At 42.0% G+C, this 22,440-nt stretch overlaps 1 protein-coding gene and 1 long non-coding RNA gene across 9 annotated transcripts in view; one reads left to right on the top strand and one right to left on the bottom strand.

Moving 5' to 3' along the window:
* Positions 1-246: 246 nt before the first annotated feature.
* LOC134732508 (uncharacterized) lies at positions 247-14,616 on the bottom strand. Its single transcript, XR_010115766.1, has 3 exons — positions 14,107-14,616; positions 4,112-4,348; positions 247-581 (listed from the first exon to the last, which is right to left on the bottom strand). It is a non-coding gene; the product is annotated as an uncharacterized lncRNA (long non-coding RNA).
* A 140-nt stretch (positions 14,617-14,756) lies between these two features.
* HNRNPLL (heterogeneous nuclear ribonucleoprotein L like) overlaps positions 14,757-22,440 on the top strand; it is a 41,936-nt gene continuing 34,252 nt past the window's right edge. For 2 of the 8 annotated variants that reach the window (XM_055243374.2, XM_063618124.1), the window contains exons 1-2: positions 14,757-14,957; positions 15,214-15,376. In XM_055243374.2, the coding sequence (XP_055099349.1) occupies positions 14,947-14,957; positions 15,214-15,376 (174 nt within the window). In that variant the 5' untranslated portion in view covers positions 14,757-14,946. Of the gene's footprint in view, positions 15,377-22,440 lie in introns of all 8 variants that reach the window. The other 6 variants (XM_055243372.2, XM_063618123.1, XM_055243375.2 and 3 more) reach the window with 4 other exon arrangements.

Here is a 22,440-nt window from a genome sequence, read left to right on the forward strand (position 1 = left end):
TATTTATGGAATCACATATATGTCTCAGAACAGGAAAGGGTGATTGTCAACCATCTACATCTGCCTCTCTGGCAAGGCTTAGGCACTGGGTTACCCACTTCTCAGATATATTGTTTTGTAGAATAATATTATTGAGACTTTCTAAAACAGTTGAAAATCACCTGTTCTACCAGAGCAAGGAATAGAATGGCTATTTGAATATTGACAATTTTATTCTTTCCCAACCCTACAGTGTTAGAGTAGCCTACACTCTTTGTTCCATATTACCTACCTATATTACTCAGCACATGTTCACAACTCAAGTTCTGTTTCTTGTGCTCAAATTCACTAAATGAGAGAATGAACACTGTAGAATATTCTGCGAATGTTAGACGCTGTAATCCTTAATACATTTTTAAAAATAAAATTGAGAATTATCAAAATATTTTAAGTAACTTTCCCATTGACACCAAACATACATTAAGTTCTTACTCCAATCCAGTGTTGGGTAGCTGTGATGGAATAATTCTGAATTCATTTTTTTCTTATACAAAATTTCCTTAGAAATTCTTTCTGAATTTGAGCAAGTTCCAAGAAGCATTCTGCAGAATAAGAATTATGGTTAGTACTAATGAGTCATTCTGTCCTTCTCCATCTGAATCACATATCAGTTCGGCCTTATGGGTTTTTAAAAAATGATCTTGCAATCCTCTAAATAAAGTTTCCTTTGATGTCATTATAATGGGAGATTAAAATTATCTCTAATAATGAAACTGTATAATAACTTTTAAAGATTAAAACTCCTTAGAAGAGTTTGTGACTCATAACAGTACTCAATTTTAACCTTTAGTATTTTTATTGCAAAAATATTAAAGAGGATGTTTAAAAACTTCAATAACTTCATAATCCTGTTAGAAATGCCTTTTTAATTTTTCCAAATTTCCTCCCAGCTTTGTCCACATATGCATACATTTTTACATAACTGTGATCATAGAGTATAACCCATGGTTCTCAACTCGGGGTGATTTTGCCGCCTTCTGGGGAGTTGGGAATGTCTGGAGACATTTTTGATTGTCACTACTGAGGATGGGTGGCGCTAGTGGCATCCAGGGGGTAGGGGCCAAGGGTGCTGCTAAACATTCTACAATGTACAGCTCCCTCTCAGCGAAGAATTATCTGGACCAAAAAGTCAATGGTGCCAAGGTTGGGAAGCCCTGGTACACATGGTCACACTTTTAAAAATTAGACTTTTCAGGCCAGGTGCGGTGGCTCACACCTGTAATCCCAGCACTATGGGAGGCTGAGATGGGTGGATCATTTGAGGTCGGGAGTTCAAGACCAGCCTGACCAACATAGTGAAACCCCATCTCTACTTTAAAAAAAGCAAAATTAACTGAGCATGGTGGTGCATGCCTGTATCCCAGCTACTTGGGAGGCTGAGGCAGGAGAATCACTTGAACCTAGGAGGTGGGGGTTGCAGTGAGCCGAGATCGTGGTGCCACTACACTCCAGCCTGGGCAACAAGAGCGAAACTCCATCTCAAAAAAAAAAAAAAAAAAAAGAAAAATTAGACTTTTCAAAACTTTCCATTAAATAATACATTGTTTTTTATTGTCACAAGTCTTATAATTACCCCTCAGTATATCTAGTCGACAATCATAATTTATCTAATGATTTCTTGACTCTTAGATGTCATAGATAATATTGTGAACATCTCTATGCATATGACTTCTATATTGGTTCGGACTAAACTTCAATTCTCCTGAGTAGAATTACCTTGACAAAGGGTATTATCATTTTTATGGCTTTTATACTTGGTATGGGGAGCTTGTTAACTTTGGTAAAACGCATTTGTTATTAATAATTTATCAGAGAGAGTTAAAGTCTGCCTTTGACTACAGCTTCTAATGCTATTGTTTTGTAAGTGGAAAGTAACGGCACTGGGGGAGGATTCTAGGTGATGGTTTTAGCTTTTGAATAATGATGTCATTTCACATTGCAGAGAGGGTATCTCTTTACCCTCATTTGTGTTACCCACTGTGTTTGAAATCTCACATAAGTCTGTGGAGGAAAAAGGATATAACCATCTGCCTTAGCCTTCTTTAAGATATGAATACTTGGAATGGACACAGAGGGTGTTGGAACTGTGTCTTATTCTTTTATCGGGGCCCATCACAGGGTCAGGTTGAAACGTTTATCATAAATGTTTGTTGAATGTAGGAGTGGTAACACATGAAGCGACTGAATGTAGCTGACTTTACTGGGGCAGATGACAGCAGAGAAAGCAGTGTGTTCCCATAAAATTATTATGTTTTGTGGCAATGTTGTAGGACCCACAGGTTTGTATGCCCGCTCCACAGTAACAGACCAGTTACACTGAGACAGCAAGGTTTGCAGCAGAGGGTTTAATGATCACAGGGCGCCAAGTGAGGAGATGGGAAGAGAACTTCGAATCCATCCCTCCCAGGAGTTCTGGGCTGGGGCTTTTAAGGTGATCATGGAGGCTGAGGGGCTGGAAAATTGGAGTTGTTGATCGGTCAGGGTGAGGGGAATAAAATCATCAGGATGTAAAAACTGAATTCCTTGGTGAGTGAGCTCCTGGGGTTCCTTCAGACCCCCAGCTGATGTTAGTAGTGTTGTTGATACGTGGGACCAGGAGGAATATCTCAAACGTAAAACTAAACACTTACTAATGTTCCAGTTGTTATCTATTGAGGAGTTAAGGGGAACTAAAATCTTGTAACAGGTTTATGTGATTCTGAGGCAATAGCACCAAGCAACCATGAGGAAGCAGTCAGAGAGCAGCTGGCCTCATGATTAATGCTGAATGGGCTGTGAGCTTGGTTTATTTTCATTTCTTTCCCTCCCTCCTTCCCTGATTAATTTTATAAAGTTTATAGGGATGGTTTCAGGAACACATGAAAATCATCGTGTTTCGATTGGTTCTTATAGTCATCATTATACTTAGTGATTTAAAGACTGTTGCTTTTGCTATCAGACTCTGTTAGAAATATTTGCTAACATTGGTGGTGGAAGCCAAGATATCAAAAGTCTGGGCTGGGCACGTTGGCTCATGCCTGTAATCCCAGCACTTTCGGAGGCCGAGGTGGGTGGATCACCTGAGATCAGGAGTTCAAGACCAGACTGGCCAACATGGTGAAACCCTGCCTCTACTAAAATACAAAAATTAGCCATGCACAGTGTTAGGCACCTGTAATCCCAGCTACTGAGGCAGGAGAATCGCTTGAATCTGGGAGGCGGAGGTTGCAGTGAGCCTAGATAGCGCCACTGCACTCCAGCCTGGATGACGGAGCGAGACTCTGTCTCAAAAAACAAAACAAAACAAAAAAATCTGGGGGCAAATACATGGCTCTTTTTCTCAGCCAGGATGAAAAAACACTCTCTAGGAAGATAACATTGTTTTTTGTTTAATTTGTATTTTTAGTAGAGATGGGGTTTCACCGTTTTAGCCAGGATGGTCTCGATCTCCTGACCTCGTGATCCACCCACGTGATCCGCCTTCCTCAGCCTCCCAAAGTGTTGGGATTACAGGCGTGAGCCACTGTGCCTGGCCCTGTTTTTTATTTAATTTAACAGGGATACAAAGATATTAACAAATTAAGGAATTGATGGATTTTTAAAAGCCAGAGAATAGGCTGGGCATGGTGGTTCACGCCTGTAATCCCAGCACTTCAGGAGGCCGAGGCAGGTGGATCACCTTAGGTCAGGAGTTCAAGACCAGCCTGACCAACACGGCGAAAACCTGTCTCTACTAAAAATATAAAAAATTAGCCGGGCGTGTTGGCAGGCACCTGTAATCCCAGCTACTTGGGAGGCTAAGGCAGGAGAATTGCTTGAACCCTGGAGGTGGAGGTTACAGTGAACCGAGATCACACCACTGCACTCCAGCCTGGGTGACAGAGCAAGACTCTGTCTCAAAAAAACAAACAAACAAAGAAAAAACAGAGAATAAGTATATGTAGCACAAAACTTGAAAAAAAAAAACCAACAAAACAAAACAGAAAATAAATGTATGTAGCACAAAACCTGAAAAGTGTAAAAGAATACAGTCTAGAGAAAACAAAGCTGTAGTTTCCAGCAATCCATCTAGTTTCCCCCTCTGCAGACTTACCAGAGATATGTTAGGTATTGGCTAACGATGGCCATATCAACAGATCCCAAAATAAGGTACACAAGCATAATAGAAGTTTGTCTCTCTCAGATAACAGTCCGGAAGTGTGAGGTCCAGGCTGGGGTGGCACTTCTCAGTAAAAATCCTCCAGGTACCCTGTGCCTTCCGTCTTGCTTCTCTGCCATCATTTATAGTGTTGTGCATGGTGGAAGCTAACTCAGTGCCACCTCTATACTCCTGCATGTAGGAAGGAGAAAAAGAGGATGTGGAGGGCAAACAACATTTTTGAAGCAAGTGATGCAGAAGATGGATCTATCATTTCTGTTTGTATTGCATTGGCAAGAACTTTTGTCACATGACCACACCTAGCTGCAAGGAAGTCTGGGAGATGTAGCCTCCGTGTGGTCAAATGCCTAGCTGAAAACTCTATTACTGCAGAAGAAGGCTGGTAGGGGTAGGGGGTTGGGGCATGAGGGAACTGATTTTGTAGTTGTGGGTGTCTAAGAAAGAGAAACAATTCTTTCACAATGTGTCAAGGATGTCATTGGGATTATGAATCATTGAATCTGCCCCAGTATTGAACTATGATGGCTGGCACGTCACAACTGCCTCCAAAGATTTCTCCAAAATGCCAGGAAGTAAATAAATAGCAATAGATAGAGACCTGATGCTCCAATCCATTTAATTTCTAGATAATTTGTCTATTTGACCCATCGTTCTCTTTGTTATATTCGAATCTCAAAGACTGGGGTTTGATGATCTGGAGGTCCCTAGGCAATCATCCTTCTCCACTACAAGACTGGACAGAGTTAATGTTTTAAAGTTGTGAAGTAGATTAAATTTGTTTTTGGTGATTTCAGCTTTCTTCACTCATTTTGTTTCTTCTGGCGTCTTCCTTCCCCGGGAAGGGCACTGCACCACACAGTGCCCTTGTGGTGCCCCAACCATTCAGAATGCCACACCACAGTGCACATAGGATCCCTCAACACATAAGGCTGTGGCTACAAAATTCTGTCTCTTCTTTTCTCACTCAATAATTATTTCCCTCTAGTGCCCCACCACTAGCTGGATGATGGGGTGGAAATGCTGCTGCTTGTGAAAATAACTCAATCTGACTAGGTAAACTATTTTGCCTTCCCTAGTTTAAAAGGACTTGAGTTTTGTCTTACTGTATACAGGACCAAAAACAAAAATTATGGGCTGGGCGCAGTGGCTCATGCCTGTAATCCCAGCACTTTGGGAGGCTGAGGCAGGATAATTGCTTGAACCCAGGAGACAGAGGTTGCAGTGAGCCAAGATCCAGCCTGGGTGCCAGAGCAAGACTCCATCTCAAAAAAACAAAAAAGAAAAACACCAAAAATTACGTCTAAATTGCAGATATACACATTAGTATTCATGCAGAAGCATTTCCAAGAATCGTTTTTGTACATTTCACTTATTTTTCTGTAAAAAACATTGCACTATGGAAACAATCAAGCAGATTAGCTTTTTCTCTTCTCCCTTCCTGTGGTCATTTTGGTGCCAGTTGCAGAATAGCTGAAGCCATCTCAGAGACTTTGCTTTCAGACTGAGATAAAATGGTGTATTAGTACTTTCTTCTTCACACTGAAATCTTATAATAAATCCTTATAATAAGAGTTGATTTGGTAATATGTTAGTTGATTATTGCTATCTTTAGTTCTCTTAATTTGTTGCAAGAATAATTTTTTTTCAATTTCTGCTACTAATAAAAGATTCTAAAAAGAGCACACATGTTGGCCAATTGGCCAAGACTCCTACAGAGACTAGTAAGCCAAATATTGCATCTCTAGACTCTCTTGCAGCTATTATTATTTAAGTTTCAATAATCAGAGCCTCTATGTAAGATCTGGAAGGTTGTTTCTGTGGCTAGGCTTGGCTTTGGGTGCATTTTTTTTTTCTTCTGTAACAATGGTTCTGGAGGTTCCAGTGTTCTCTCATTAGTTTCCTGAATATCAGGAAACATGGGGTGGTGTATCTAGATTATATTTGGTATGGTGTGATTCTGGAGCTGGCCATGGAAGTGGCAGCTTCCTGATTGTGATGGCTTCCAGACTGTGGTATGGTGGCATAGTGCTGGAGCAGTCAGCTTCACAATGAGCAACAACAACACAGCTCTTTTGGTTTCCCAGTTCTGAGTTATGGTTTTGTGAGTTACTCCATTAGTAGTTTCAGTTCTTTAAGTGCTTTAATACTTCTAGCTTAAACTAACCAGACTGGATTCTGTTCTTTGCAACTGAACTTTGGCTGATAATAGTCTGCTCTATTTGTTTTCAGGATCACTCATGGAATCATTGATCTTTTAGCAAATATTGATTGAGGGCCTTCTTATAAATAGGTGGTGAGATATATTTTTTTCCAGAGATGTAAAACAATAGTTTTAGTTCACACAAATTATAGGTTGCTTAAAAAGTTATATTTCTAGGGCCAGGCACGGTGGCTCACGTCTGTAATCTGAGCACTTTGGGAGGCAAGGGTGGGAAGATCACTTGAGGTCAGGAGTTCAAGACCAGCCTGGCCAACATGGTGAAACTCTGTCTCTACTAAAAATACAAATATTAGCTGGATGTGGTGGCGGGTGCCTGTAGTCTCAGCTACTCAGTAGGCTGAGGCATGAAAATCACTTGAACTCAGGAGGTGGAGGTTGCAGTGAGCCAAGATTGTGCCACTGCAGTAGAGCCTGGGCAATGGAGCAAGACCCAGTCTCAAAAAAAAAAAAAAAAAAAAGGTTATATTTCTAGGAAAGTATTTCCATCTAAATAAGGCAGAAAAATCTAAAGTTCCAATTCCAATGTAGTTACCACAGATAGTTCATATGTCCTTATTGGTATAGCGAAAAGAAGATCGGAATTTAGAGACAAAAGATTAGTCTTTCTGAACTTTACCTGCCAAATGGAGACAGTAAGGACCTTACCTGTTAGCTTATACAGTTTCTGTGAGAATCAAATTAAGCAATGTTTGTGATACTGCTTTGTACATAGTAAAGTGCTACACAGTGCTGGTTATTTATTTGTAGTTAGTAATAATAGTAACTTTATTCTATAAAGTTTTCTACATCAGATGTTTACAATAGCATATTCAAATAAAACTATTTTTTGTTTGCCTAATTCCTCAATTAAGGGCAATTTCTTACTTTTTAAAGTTTTATTTTATTTTAATTTTAAGCTCTGGGATACATGTGCAGGATGTGCAGGTTTGTTACATAGGCAAACATGTGGCATAGTGGTTTGCTGCACCCATCAACCCATCACCTAGGCATTAAGCCCTGTATGCATTAGCTATTTATCCTGATGCTCTCCCTTCTCCTGCCCAAATTCTGATTTTTATATAATGATGTGCTTACAGGTAAATCAGAGAGTAATTACTCACTTAGTAAAGGAATTTCACTTTTGAAAATATTCACAATAGGAAAATTTTTGTTAAAATGCTTCTCTCGCATTTATTACAATTGGCTGATTTATAAATTTAAATCATATACATTTTGGTACATCAAGTGCACAAAATGAGCCATATCTATGCAGTTATTTGAAAAATGGAATATATTTTTAAAATGATTTCATTTCAAATATGGGTGAGGAGCAAATCGTATTATAGATCAGTCTTTTGAGACATCTTCATAGACATAATTTGCGAAGCTGACATGCTTTGTTTTATGTGCTTCTTTTTCTTGAGGCAGAGAAAGAGAAGCTTAGTTTAGATCAACAAACATCTAGCCAGGCAATATTCTAGGTGCTGAAGACACAAAGATGAGATCAGTCCAGTCCAATCCTGTGCAATGAGATAGCCACTTTTATGTGGCTATTGATCACTTAAAGTGTGGCTAGCATGACTGATATGGTTTGGACTGTGTCCCCACCCAAATCTCAACTTGAATTGTATTTCCCAGAATTCCTATGTGTTGTGGAAGGGACCCAGGGGGAGGTAATTGAATCACAGGGGCCAGTTTTCCCCGTGCTGTTCTCTTTCTCCCTCTTTTTTTTTTTTTTTTTTTTTTGAGACATAGTCTCACTTTATCACTCAGGCTGTAGTGCAATGGTGCGATCCTGGCTTACTGCAACCTCTGCCTCCCAGGTTCAAGCGATTCTTCTGCCTCAGCCTCCCGAGTAGCTGGGATTACAGGTGCAGGCCACCATACCCAGCTACTTTTGTGTTTTTAGTAGAGATGGGGTTTCACCATGTTAGCTAGGCTGGTCTTCAACTCCCGACCTCACGTGATCTGTCTGCCTTGGCTTCCCAAAATGCTGGGATTACTGGCAGGAGGCACCATGCCTGGCCCCGTGCTATTCTTATGATAGTGAATAAGTCTCACAAGATCTGATGGGTTTATATGGGGTTTCCACTTTTGCATCTTCCTCATTTTCTCTTGCCGCCACCATGTAAGAAGTGCCTTTCACCTCCCACCATGATTCTGAGGCCTCACCAGCCATGTGGAACTGTAAGTCCAATTAAACCTCTTTTTATTCTCAGTCTCGGGTATGTCTTTATTAGCAGTGTGAAAATGGACTAATACAGTGACTTATTAATTTTCTGGATTTAGGGGTGAGGGTGAGGAAAGTACTGCAATAGTTTTGGAAAGTAAATAGCAACAAGGGAAACAATGATACAATTCTGTTTAAAATATGTCCTATTGATCCAAATGTTCCCTAACATTCTGAATGCAAAGACAGCGCCTTCTTCACAAAGCTGAAGATAAGGAGGGTGAAAAAACTGAGGTCTAAGAAACCTACTTCATGTGTTATCTTTAGCATCCGTTGTCCTTTTTATAGTAGTCTCAGTATCAAAGATCAGGAAAGGATGAAAGAATTAGTAAACTTGCTTACAAAGGAAACTTCTTTGATGGGGTGAGATGCGCCCTTCCCAAGATATTTTTAATTTGCTCAAATTAAAAGAGACAGAAAAGAAGAGTTGGGAGCTTAAAATTGAATTATTTTTCTTTAGGAGAAACAAAACAATAGAATATTCTGTGATAATTGGGAATGATCAATAGCACTTAATATCTTTTTGTCATTAAGTATGAGCAATTATTTGTTAATTTTATCCATATTTTCATAGGCAAGGTGAATTTCATTTGGCAAATTCTATTCACTCTCAACTGTGGACAGAAATGCTATCATTTTGTTCTTTATTAAATTATAATGTATTAAAATTATTTTTTAAATGTCTAAAGCAATATCAAGTCACACAAGTCAGAGGGAAAAGTGAAAATAATTTAAATATTATTTCTAAGACTAAGGTCAAATCGCTGTAACCAATAACAAGAACCTGAATTGGCCGGGCGCGGTGGCTCACGCCTGTAATCCCAGCACTTTGGGAGGCTGAGGTGGGCAGATCACGAGGTCAGGAGATCGAGACCATCCTGGCTAACACGGTGAAACCCCGTCTCTACTAAAAATACACAAAATTAGCCAGGCTTGGTGGCAGGCGCCTGTAGTCCCAGCCACTTGGGAGGCTGAGGCAGGAGAATGGCGTGAACTCGGGAGGCAGAGCTTGCAGTGAGCCGAGATGGCGCCACTGCACTCCAGCCTGGGCCACAGAGTGAGACTCTGCCTCAAAAAAAAAAAAAAGAACCTGAATTTTACCTCTCATTATCGGGTATATGAGTGAGTACTTCTAAGGTTAATCTTTTATTTTTGCAGATTTATCATAATTTTTTTTAAAGAGGTCAAACACTGTGGCAGCTGGATTCCCAGAGCAGTTGTGCATGACAGCTCCTGATGGAGTAGACCACTGTGGTTACACTCGACTACATCTTGAGCTAATAGTGCTTGAGGCATTTCCTGCAGAGTGCATCCTCCTGCAACTGCGGCTTCTTTTGACCATAACTAAGCAAATATAGGTTGAATTAAAGGGGCTAGTTTCAGCAACAGTGCCACAGTGCTCTTCCTCTGTGATCTCTGTCAAATAAGTGGCATCGTCAGAAATAATGCACTCTGGATTTAACAAAACTTCATAGAAACTAACTGATTTGTCTCTGAATAGTTGGATTTCATGTTAAGTATGTTGCCTTAATCATAACACACCTCTATGGCTCTAATCCTTTGGAAGTGTGACTCACAATAAGATGTGCATGAAGGTTTTACTGGACTTTAACAGGATTTGAGGGAGGAAACAAAAGTTTTGCATATTCAATGAAATGGCAGCAATATTGGAAATTGAGTTTGGGTATGAAAAACTTGTAATATGCATCTTTAGTTATTCAAATAATGCATCCATCAGAAAATGGTGACACTTTTCACATAATTTCTGGGCTTTTTCTACAGAAATTAAGTTTAAGGCTAGGCGCAGTGGCTCATGCCTGTAATCCCAGCACTTTGGGAGGCCTAGGTGGGTGGATTGCATGAGGCCAGGAGTTTACAACCAGTCTGGCCGACATGGTGAAACCCCATCTCTAGTAAAAGTACAAAAATTAGCCAGACGTGGTGGTATGAGCCTGTAATCCCAGCTACTCGGGAGGCTGAGGCACAAGAATCAGGAGATGGAGGTTGCAGTGAGCCTAGATCATGCCACTGCACTCCAGCCTGGGTGATAGAGCAAGACCCTGTCTAAAAAAAAAAAAAAAAATTTAAAAATTAACACGAAAACAGTGCATTATATTTGTAATTTCCTGTGGAAGTAAATTGAATTTCCTTACACAAATGCAAATGATGAAAACTATAATCTATTCAACCCTTCCGAGGATTATAGCTACATAAACCCAGGTATAAATTAGTGAATAAAGCTGAGTTCAGTGGCTCATGCCTGTGATCCCAATGCTTTGGGAAGCTAAGGCAGGAGGATCTCTTGAACCCAGGAGTTTGAGACCAGCCTGGGCAATGTAGTGAGACCCTCGTCTTTACAAAAAAAAAAAAATAGCTGGGTGTGGTGGTATGTGCCTGTGGTCCCAGCCACTTGGGAGGCTGGGGTGGGAGGATTGCTTGAGCCCAGGAGGTAAATGCTACAGTGAGCTATGATTGCACTACTGCACTCCACAGCCCGGGCAGCAGAGTGAGATCCTGTCTCAAATAAAGAAATAAATAAAAAGGAGAAATTAGTGAATGAATTTGCATCATTATATAATAAGTGACTATAAATTAGATCTGTATGTCCATAGTAGTAAATAACACAATAATTAAATCATCGGTCTTCTGATGACGAGTACTGGCTCTGGAACCCAATTGCTTGGGTTCCAGTCCTGGCTTTTCAATTTATTAACTGCAGCTCTAGGGCAGGTTTCCTTTTTTCTTTTCCTTTTTTTGAAACAGGGTTTCACTCCAACACCCAGGCTAGAGTATAGTGGCGCAATCAAGGCTCGCTGCAGCCTGGACCTCCCTGGGCTCAGGCAATCCTCACACCTCATCCTCCTGAGTGGCTGGGATTACAGGCATGCACCACCACTCCAGGCTAATGTTTAAAATTTGTGTAGAAACAGGGTCTTGCCACGTTGCCTAGGCTGGTCTCAAACTCCTGGGTTCAAGTGGTCTGTCTGCCTCTGCCTCCTTCTGTGCCCAGCCTAAGGCAGGTTTCTTAATCTCCCCTAGACTGTTTCTTTAATTGTATACTGGGAAGAGTAATAATAATGCCTCTGGTAGAAGGCTTCTGTCAGAATTTATTGACAAAACCCTTTCAGTGGTTAGCACAGTGACTGGCACATTAAATGTGGCTATTAATTATTGTATATGTATTATTACATATGGATGCTTATAGCCTATCTCTTGGGTATGAGCCTTGTTTCCACAACTTGATTGCAAGCTTTGAGAGGGCAGGGACCAGCTCACATAGTCCTCTCATCACCTAGCACAATGTCTTATAAATTTAATAGGTCAGTAATGAGATTTAAAACTGAAGGGCAATTTGAGGCTAGATTGATTATAAAGGCCCTTGACTCTCAATTTCCCTAGGCCTGCCCTACGCCTGTCTCCTACTCCAGTATAACCGGAGTCCTCTTTGAGCTGTGGCAATGGGAGCTCTTGGCTGCTGCCTACTTGACAGCAGCCAATTCAATCAAACGTTCAGAAAATAGTCAAAGGTCTGAGGCCGTAATGCACGAGAGGTTCCAGACAGTCATGGCATTTAGGAGCTGTTTCTGCTTTTCTTAGGTATTTCTGGCTACTGGGCAGTGTGTAATTTCTTTGTCTCACCTAAGTGAAATCATGTAGAGTATAATTTATGTCCTCTCTCTTTAGCTCTTCTTATGCCCTGGTGATGAGCTAGCTAGTATTTTCCTTATCAAAGGACCTACTATCACTGTCTGAACAACTCATCTGCAACAAGCTCGCATTTCACCCATGGTCAACGAACTGACTGATATCCTTTAAAAATGCTTTCTAAGTTTTACTCCTTTAATATTTTTTTTTTTACTCAACTGGGCTACTTACAAAAGGAACAAAGTTTAATACTGGTACATATTGACTTCCACCTGCTATTTGTGAACGCTGAGCACAGCAGCCCTAGGTTTGGCAAGGCTGGGTTTTCTTACCTATTGGTGTGAGAGTTGCATTGTAAAGTGGTATAATCCATAGGTTGAATGCAGGGCTTTGAGAATTTAAAATATTTGCATCTTCACAAGAAATATTTGGAAAGTTTGTATAAGGCCTAGTAAATCCAATTGTGAGTGAATAGAATTTACCAAACTAAATTCACCTAGCATATGAAAATGTACATAAAACAAAATTAACAGGTAGTTGCTCATACTTAACAAAAAGATATTTAGTGCTTCTCATCACTCTCAATTATTTCACATAATATTCTATTGTTCTCTTTCTGTTAAAAAATAATTGTTTTAAGCTCTCAGCTCTTGTCTTTTAATTTGAGCAAATTAAAAATATCTTGGGAATGGCCCATCTCACCTCATCAAAGAAGTTTCCTTTGTATCAAGTTTATTAATTCGCTCATCCTTTCCTGATCTTTGGTACTGAGACTGCTATAAAAAGGATGCTAAAGATAACACATGAAGCAGGTTTGTTAGATCTTTTTTTTGACCCTTGGTATCTTCAGCTTTCTGAAGGCCAGGTAATGTCTGCATTCTGAATATGTTAGGGGACATACGAATCCATAGGACATATTTTAAGCAGAATTGTATCATTGTTTCCCTTGTTGCTATTTTACTTTCCCAAACCATTGCAGAGCTTTTTGCCAATGACATTTTCTCATCCACAGCCAGCTCTGTGGCTCTCTTTTGCTATTTCTTCTGTCAACTTCCATTTTAATTTAAAAAATAAATTTATAATTTTTTAGTTCTGTTTTGTCAATGTATACCTGCAGCCGCACACACATTTGATTATAGCTGCATAGTGTGGAAAATCTTGCAATTGGATTCCAAAATGACAGGCGGTGTAATTTACAAAGTACAAAAGTGTTATGTTAAAGCACTCTCAGCAATAAATAAAAATAGCTTTTTTGGAGGAGGAAATAACTTTGGAGAGAACTAGGCTGGAGGAGGAAGCAATCTACACTCTTAGGAAAGGAAGAGCCACATCTAGGAAAGCATCTGAGGGACAAGGACCACAGAAACACAAGAGGCTCTTGATCTCAGGCAGTCCTCCAAGAGGCACCTGACAGAGGGCAGTTAGGTTGCCTTGATTTGCCGGTTACTTTCCTGAAAGATACACTGGACCTTTATTTCCCAAGGACTACTCATCCAGCATTGTTGAGCATCTAAATTGTGCTGGAGATTGCACAGGAACTGGGCTTGCGAAAATGAAAATTGCACACAGTTCCTGTCTTCAGGCGCTCACAGAGTTTTTAAAACAGAACATCTTAAGAGGGAGTTATAAGGGGCCCTGTTGCAAAAAGAGAACAGCAACTAAAATCTTGGAAGAGCCCTCAGGACGCCACAGAGGGAGCAAGCTGTAATCACAGAACTTTGAAAGGCTTTTGTATCTTTCGACAATAAATGATCAAGTGAAATAAATACATTGTCCGGAAGAGAAAGAATTGGGATGGAGGATGAGATTTTATATGGAAGGATTAAAACATATTTAACCGGAGCAGGGACTTACAGGGACAGGCAAGTCCCTTACATTGTCAGTAAAGGGCCCAGGTTACAAACGAGTTATAACCGATCAGACCGACGAGCGCCCGCGTGCAGCGCCTCCTGCCGACGCACGCCTCGCAGCCTTCAGTCAACGCTGACAGCTGTTCTCCAACACCCAGCTAGGGGCGGGAGAGTCCGCCCACTTCTACCAGATTTTGCACACAAAACAGTGGAAAAACCACTTTCATGGCTCCAAGCCGTTTTCTCCCTTCATCGCCTGCAATTTTAGGGCTTTTGGTGGGGTATGTCTGCAGGGATTTTAGAGGTTTTTTTTCCTCGTTCTCTTTTTAAAAGGTGATAACAAGCATTTAAATTAGCGGCAGGGCGGTTAACACCCGCAGCCCTGGCCTCTCCGCACTTCTCGTCGCTCGTCAGTGTTCACTCCACGCCTGGCCTCGGGTAGGCGCCGCACAGCGCCAACGGTCGCGGGGTCGCAACGGCTCCCAGGCGGCGCGCCTTGCGCGCCAGGCCTCGCAAGACCCCGGCGAGTTCAGAAGGCGCGGGGAGGGAGGCGAGGTCGAGCAGCGGACGGCTTTTGACGAACGGCCGTCACAGCCAATGGGAAGCCCGGTCGACTTTCCCGCCCCTGCCAATAGGGAGCAGGACCCGGGCCGGGGGCGCTTCCCGCAGGCTGCAGCTGGATTCGATCCTGCGCGACTGCCGCGAAGGCGGGGGCGGAGGCTCGGCCTGCGCGGCTGGGAGCGGCTTAGGGGAGGAGGGAAGACCGGAAGCCACGGTTGCGTCCCCATCCTTAGATTCGCTCCTCCGGGCAGGGAGCGGAGACGGAGGAGGAGGGAGAGGCTGAATGTTGGCTCGGTAATTGAGCGGAGCGGCCGCTCCAGAGCCTCCTCCCGGGGCGCCCCCCTCAGTCCGTCTGCGCTTCTCAGCCGCCAGTCTCCTGGCCGCGCAGTCCCCGCGGACGGCCGGGTCGCGGAGACCCTCGCAGAAGAGGCGCTGCCGGTGGCGAGGACTGGCCGGCGGCATCCGAGGCGCGCGCCCCACCGCCACCCCCACCCGCCTGCCAGCCGGTCCCTCCGGCCGCCGCCATGTCCTCCTCCTCTTCCTCCCCCAGGGAGACGTACGAGGAGGACCGGGAGTACGAGAGCCAGGCCAAGCGTCTTAAGACCGAGGAGGGGGAGATCGACTACTCGGCCGAGGAAGGCGAGAACCGCCGGGAAGCGACGCCCCGGGGCGGGGGCGATGGCGGCGGCGGCGGCCGGAGCTTCTCCCAGCCGGTAACAAAGCGCGGCCCCCTGTCCGCTGTGCCTGGCTGCTCCCTGGGAAGCAGGGCCAGTTGGCGGGGCCTCCCGCTCGCTTCAATTAGCCTTTTCCGCTGCGCCGACCCAGTTGGGGAAGCGCCCACTTTTCTCTTTGGGGCTTGTATTCTGGCCTCTACCTGTTTCCCGCATCCCGACTGCGAACCCGGCCCCGTTCTGGCCGCAGGCCCCACAGCGAGTCCACTGCCGGGCCCTGAACTTGGGGAGGGTCGCGGCGCGGCGGCGGCGGGGAGGCGTCGCTTCCGCTCTGGGGGGTTTCGCGGCTAGGAGAGCTCTTTGTTAGTTTAACTCCTCGGGCTCGGGGCCAGCGTCGGGACCACCGGTTCTCTTCAGTCCCTCTGCCCGCAGCATCCGCGCGTTGGTCACCATCCCGGGATGGTTGTGTCGGTTCCACCGGGGGCTCTCTCCGCCTCGGTCCTATGGAGACCCGTAATTAAATAACAAGTTATGCCTTGGCTTTCACATGCTAGTTCTTTTGAAGGTTTAATTTAAAAATTTTTAAAATTAAACTCTTTATAAGCATGGCGTGCATCTTTTGCTCTACCCAGTTTTGTGGATTGCTCAGTACACTTTTTACCTCTTCGGTTACAGCACTTCAACAGAAGTGTTGGCAGCTGTTGGTACACCCCTACCTTCAAGTAAAACAAATCTTAAAATTACCAAAGTTTTTCATTGGTAATTTATTCCAGATTTGCCCCATGAAAGGATGAACTGAGCTCAGGGCTGCATTAAACACATTTCTATAGCCATGTCTTTCTCTTACCAGAAATGTTAGGGGGAGGCCGAAGGAATGTGATCATTTGGTCCACAGCAAGTAGTTAGCTTCAGTTGGATGGAGACTTTAAGGAAACAAAGCGGAGCAAACGTTATTGCCCTTTTTTGGTGCACTCAAGCGGTTTTAATGACTTAGATGTTTTTTAAACATTTAACACATATGAATTGTGATTAATTCTGCAAACTAACAGAATTACGAAATTGTACACGTATATCCTACTATTAGGTTAAAAGGGTTTTTACCTTACCTTTTAAAAATAAGACGCACCTTAGAAGCCCTTTATAGCCGTTTGAATTTTTAAATAATAATAAAAAAAAGGCTGGTCAGTAGTCACCCAGCGTTACAGTTTACAGTTACCAGGATGTGAGGGCAAACTTTGCAACACATTTAAAAAAGGAACTTTTTCTCTCAGTCTTGTTACGGTGTTAGCTATTACTTTAGATATTTGTGCCGAGCTATTTGAAATATTCAAAATGTAACTTGGAAGTGTGAATAAAGGAAATGCGTTTTTTTTTTTAGGAAGTTTCAGTTCAAAGCCAACTCTGTTGTGGAAATTGGAAGCAGGAATGTTACAACTGGTACTTCGATGTATTCGATCAGTGTACCTCGTTGCTAGAAATCTTGCTTGGGTTTTTGTGCAGCATCATGAAATGTCTTCAAGCATTTTGGAAAGATACTTAAATCAGATTATAAAAATTTGCTTTTGAAAACAGATAAAGCAAAGCCGGGCGCGGTGGCTCACGCTTGTAATCCCAGCACTTTGGGAGGCCGAGGCGGGCGGATCACGAGGTCAGGAGATCGAAACCACGGTGAAACCCCGTCTCTACTAAAAATACAAAAAATTAGCCGGGCGTGGTGGCGGGCGCCTGTAGTCCCAGCTACTCGGAGAGGCTGAGGCAGGAGAATGGCGTGAACCCGGGAGGCGGAGCTTGCAGTGAGCCGAGATAGCGCCACTGCACTCCAGCCTGGGCGACAGAGCGAGACTCCGTCTCAAAAAAAAAAAAAAAAAAAAAAAAAAAAAGAAAACAGATAAAGCATTAAATCAATAGTATTATTTTGGATGTTGGGAAGAAAATAACATAATTAATGTATCCAAAGCGAAGTGTGTGGAGCGGTGGAAATGGCACTGAGTAGGGTTTGGGGATGGTCAAGAGTCTAGTCTTAGCATACAATTTTTTTTTTTTGCGGGTGTCTCACTCTATGGCCCAGGGCTGGAGTGCAGCAGCTCGCGATCACGGCTCACTGCAGCCTGGCTCAAGCTATCCTCCTACCTCAGCCTCCCGGGTTGCTGGGACTGGAAGCCTGCATCACCACGCCGGGCCAATTTTTTTTTTTTTCTGTATTTTGTAGAGAAGGGGTTTCACCATATTGCCAAAGCTAGTCTCTTAACTCCTGGACTTAAGAGATCCACTTGACTCGGCCTCCCAAAGTGCTGGGATTACTGCCTTGAGCCACCTTACCTGGTCTTAGCATACAATTTGTGTGAGTCTGAGAAAGTCAGTTTACTGCTCTGAGTTCTCTTGGTCTGTAAAACATGAAGGTTGAAAAACACATGCCTTTTTTTACCCGAAGCTATAGTTAAGTGATTAACGTAATGCTAATGCTGCTTTTAAGTTACCCAGGCGGGAACTGATATAAGCAAATTGAGGTATAAATTTTAATTTTTTGTTTATCTTACTGCTGATATGTTTCCTAGGAAAGGGTGAATTGCTTTCATTTAACAGTAAAACCATTATTGTACTATGAAATCTAATGAAGTCTTGTTTATCTTGTTTTTAAATATTTTTCATGTAATTTTTGGTACTATTTTGAAATCGTGGCAACTATGGAAACCTGTACATAATAAAATTCTATTATTAGGATAGACATTCCCCAGATAGAAGTTTACTGTCTTGTGCCTCTTCGTTCAGATATTTGGTAATTCATTGTAACTGAAAAGGGTTTTGCACAACTTCAGTGGTCCTTCAGCCCAGAGAAGAAATACCTTTGTGGTTAGACTGTTAAAGTAAATGCAGATTAGGTACAATGATGGCATTCTTTTCAACTCTAGTTGGAAGTTTGTAAAGTGCAAAGTAAGCCTTTGAAGATTTACATTGCTTGGTTTTTTATGATTAACCTTGAGTGCTTTGATAATATATTAACTACATTTAAAGAGGAAAATGAGTATTTAAGAAAAACATAGTGGTTCTACAAAGGCTCTTATAAATGAATGGATAATTGTGAGTGATCATTATGTTGAAGGTATAAAGAGAAATGAGAGAAGAGTTAGTACTTTGGATATGAGAAATAAAACACCCTTCAAATTTGTGTCTTCTGGTACATTTTTTTAATAGAGCAAAAAACTCCTAGGGTTTTTCACATTCACTGAGCTGCATTGTTGAATAAGGCTTGATTATAGAGGTTCCTGCCACATATTATGCAGTTACTTTTTTCTTGTGGAGTAGTGTTCTTAAATTTAATAGGCATGACCTTCAAGATCATATTAATAGTAAGTTTCTGTATCTTCTTTTAAGAAGGCAACTTGAGTTGGAAATATTAAGGCTTCACTTGGCAAAACCACTTGAGGAATTGGGATGGAGTGCTAATTTATTTTGGAGATATAAAAAGTTTTTCTATTTTCTGCTAGTGAATAAACAGGCAAATCAAAGATTATTAAGTGGTTTGTTTGCTGATGAAGTGAAAATTTGTTTCTCAGCTTTTAATAAACAGACGTGAAAGATGGCAAAATGCCAAGATAAAATTGTAGCTCCTAGGATTTCCAAACAAAGGATTATACAGCACATTAAAAATCCAGTTTGAATTCAGGATACACTATTCTGTTATACTTGCACAATGTAAATTACTGATGATAGCAATATTACTGTGATGTATTAGATGCATAGGGGTTGGGAGATGGGATGAGGTCACTTAGCTCTCACAGGAGAAGTTTAGAAGACCGTGTAGTAACTACTTCCTGGAAATAAAGTAGTTAAAGGATGTGTGCCCCAGAGGTAAGTGCCAGAGCCTGTGGCTTGCATAGCAGTAGTGTTTTGTGTCTCCTCCAGCGAAGCTGTTCTAGTAGAGTGAGGATTTTTAGGCCTAGTTTGGGGAAAGAAATGAAAAGTAGTAGGTTTTACCATCTTTTGGTTTTAGACTGTTTCTTCATGTTAGTACGTCACGGTGAAAAGAGCTGTTCATAGAGCCAGTAGCACAATCAAAGCAAGTGTACTGGCTCTGCTAACAAGCTTTTTCACTTAACCTCTCTGGAACTCAGTGATCTCTAGCCTCATTTAAAACATGATAATTGAGCTTCTACCATATGTGAGGTGATGGGGCTATAATAGTGAAAAAGTATTACATATCTAAAAATCTGTGGTTCTACATCATACATTGCCTTTTTTGCCTCCATGAAATTGAATACAACTTTCAGGGCTTGCAGCCACAGCAACAACTCAGATGAGCTTAAGGAAAACAAAAAGGGAGCGGGGTAGAAGATTTATTGGCCCGTGTAACTGGGAAAGCCAAATTGTGACACTCGTTTTAGGAATGGCTGGATCCAGGGATTTAGATGATGTCATAGGGACTTGATTCTCTTTCCATGCTTCAATTCTCCTTTTCTCTGTATAGTGGTAAAGCTAGGCTGACATTCTTATAGCTAGCAGCTAAAGAGCATCCTCTCTTTCCCAGCCCATATTTATCCCTTCTTATCAAGCATTTTTGATCTTCCCCCATCTAATTAATCATCAGGCCACCTCTGAGGTTGAGGAGGCATGGCTGTGTGATTGAAAATACCAATGTATAATAATAATAATACGGAGTTGTTTTGTTTGCATGTTTTTATTTTTAAGCAGAAGGGGTAAGAATTCTGGGTAGGCAAAACCAAATGATTTCTATTACATGAGCAAAAAAAAAAAATGTTTGTTTTTTAAAAAGTTACTTGACTCAGCCAGGCGTGGTGGCTCATGCCTGTAATCCCAGCGCTTTGGGAGGCCGAGGCAGGTGGATCACGAGGTTAGGAGTTCAAGACCAGCCTGGCCAAGATGGTGAAACCTCGTCTCTACTAAAAAAATTAGCTGGGTGTGGTGGCACGTGCCTGTAATCCCAGCTACTCCGGAGGCTGAGGCAGAGAATTGCTTAAACCTGGAGGGGCGGAGGTTGCGGTGAGCCGAGATCGCGCCACTACACTCCAGCCTGGGCGACAGAGTGAGACTCCATCTCAAAAAAAAAAATAATAAAAAAAGTTACTTGACTCCTATGGCCATAATTTTACATCTTTTCTCTGTTATGTGATCAAATGTACCTAAAACCTTTGGATAGGAAAGTTAGTTTCCATGTGTTTTAGATGTGCTTCTTTACAGAGAGAAAAAGACCAAGAGGCATAATTATTTAATTTAGTAGGGAAAAAATGTGATTAAACATTGTGTGGGTTAAAATTATATTTACAGCTGCCCGTTAAAACTTTGTCCTTTGGTCTATATGAAGTGTCCAGAGTAAGATATCTAGGGGATAGTTTTATGTCGGAAATACTGTACTCATTCTTGGGACTACACTGATAAATTTTAATGTATCCAGAAAGCTTACCAGAATGGAGAAGGCACTAGAAACTGCATCATAAAAGGAGTGACAGAAGAACCTGGAGGATATTTCGCCTGAAGAGTAAACTTAGGTGTGACTTAATAAATCATTACAAATATCGGTAATTGAAAGATTATGTAGAAGAGGAAAATGTAGATGAGGTAGGGTGTGCTAATGTTTACTGAACCTTTGTTTATACGGTACTGAGCTTTTCTTCTCTTCAGTAGAGTTTAGTCCTTAATCTGCAGTAGTCAAAATTAGTATTTAAAGTTAGTATTGCTGTGAAGAGGGAGTTGTGAAAAAAAAAAAAATTGTATTATTAAGAGTTTGTCCCTGAAATGGCCTTTGAAGGGCTGAGAATTTGAAATGTCTAAGTAGACTGGGCTAGAGCCTGTAGTAGAGACCAAATAATGCCGCCATTACAGTTAACCCAATTGACCTAGAGAAGAGATTATGCAAATTTGTAAAGTGGATGTATGTTGCAAGCATGCCTTCTTTTTCTGGGTACGCAGCTGGGATATTATTTTCTAGTCTGGTAAGCAATAGATATAGAAAGGAGAGAGCCTAGGTAACTAAACATCTGAAATGGAAATAACTTGGGCTCCTGTATGAGGAAAGATTAAAAAAGGACTCCTTAAGCTGGAGAAGACATGACCACAATATTAATATATTGATGGGGGGTAAAAACAAAACTGATTTATTCACCAGTTTAGGAGTCAAGATTCATAGTATGATGCTTAAAAGAGGTTATTTTAGAGTAGGTAAAATAATCTCTACAGGCCGGGCGCGGTGGCTCACAGCAGTAATCCCAACACTTTGGGAGGCTGAGGCGGGTGGATCACTTGAGGCCAAGAGTTCAAGACCAGCCTGGCCAAAATGGTGAAACCCTGTCTCTATTAAAACCACAAAAATTAGCCAGGTGTGGTGGTGCATGCTTGTGGTCCCAGCTAGTCGGGAGGCTGAGGCAGGAGAACTGCTTGAACCCGGGAGACAGAGGTTGCAGTGAGACCTCCAGCCACTGCACTCCAGCCTGAGTGACAGAGCAAGACTCTGTCTCAAAAAAAAAAAAAAAAAAAAAGAATATGAGTATTTTGGGGGAAAAGGGGGAAAACGAAGCTCAGGAGAGGATGGTAGACAAATAGTTTGGAAAGATACCTTTGATACATTGGTTTTATATTTGGAAACAACCATAGGTTTTTTTTTTTTTTTTATCACTACAGAAAGAATGAGAAAATTGTGTGTTAAAAGGAGACATAATTTAAAAATAGAAATATCAAGGTAAATAAACTTATGAATGGCAGATTCATTGAGTGGGAATAAGGGAAATACAAGGGGGGTGAGGGGTATGTTTTCTGCCTTGAGGTTGAGATAATCATATCTTCCCCTAATTACCATACTGAGTATATTTAACATTGTCCACCTTTTTTTTTTTTGAGATGGGCGTCTTGCTCTGTCACCCAGGCTGGAGTGCAGTGGCACGATCTCAGCTCACTGCAAGCTCTGCCTCCCGGGTTCATGCCATTCTGCCTCAGCCTCCCAAGTAGCTGGGACTACAGGTGCCCGCCACCATGCCCGGCTAATTTTTGTATTTTTGGTAGAGATGGGGTTTCACCATGTTGGCCAGGCTGATCTCAAACTCCTGACCTCAGGTGTTCGCCTGCCTTGGCCTCCCAAAGTGCTGGCATTACAGGCG

This window comes from Symphalangus syndactylus, chromosome 14, assembly GCF_028878055.3.
Source record: "Symphalangus syndactylus isolate Jambi chromosome 14, NHGRI_mSymSyn1-v2.1_pri, whole genome shotgun sequence".
NCBI lineage: Eukaryota > Metazoa > Chordata > Mammalia > Primates > Hylobatidae > Symphalangus > Symphalangus syndactylus.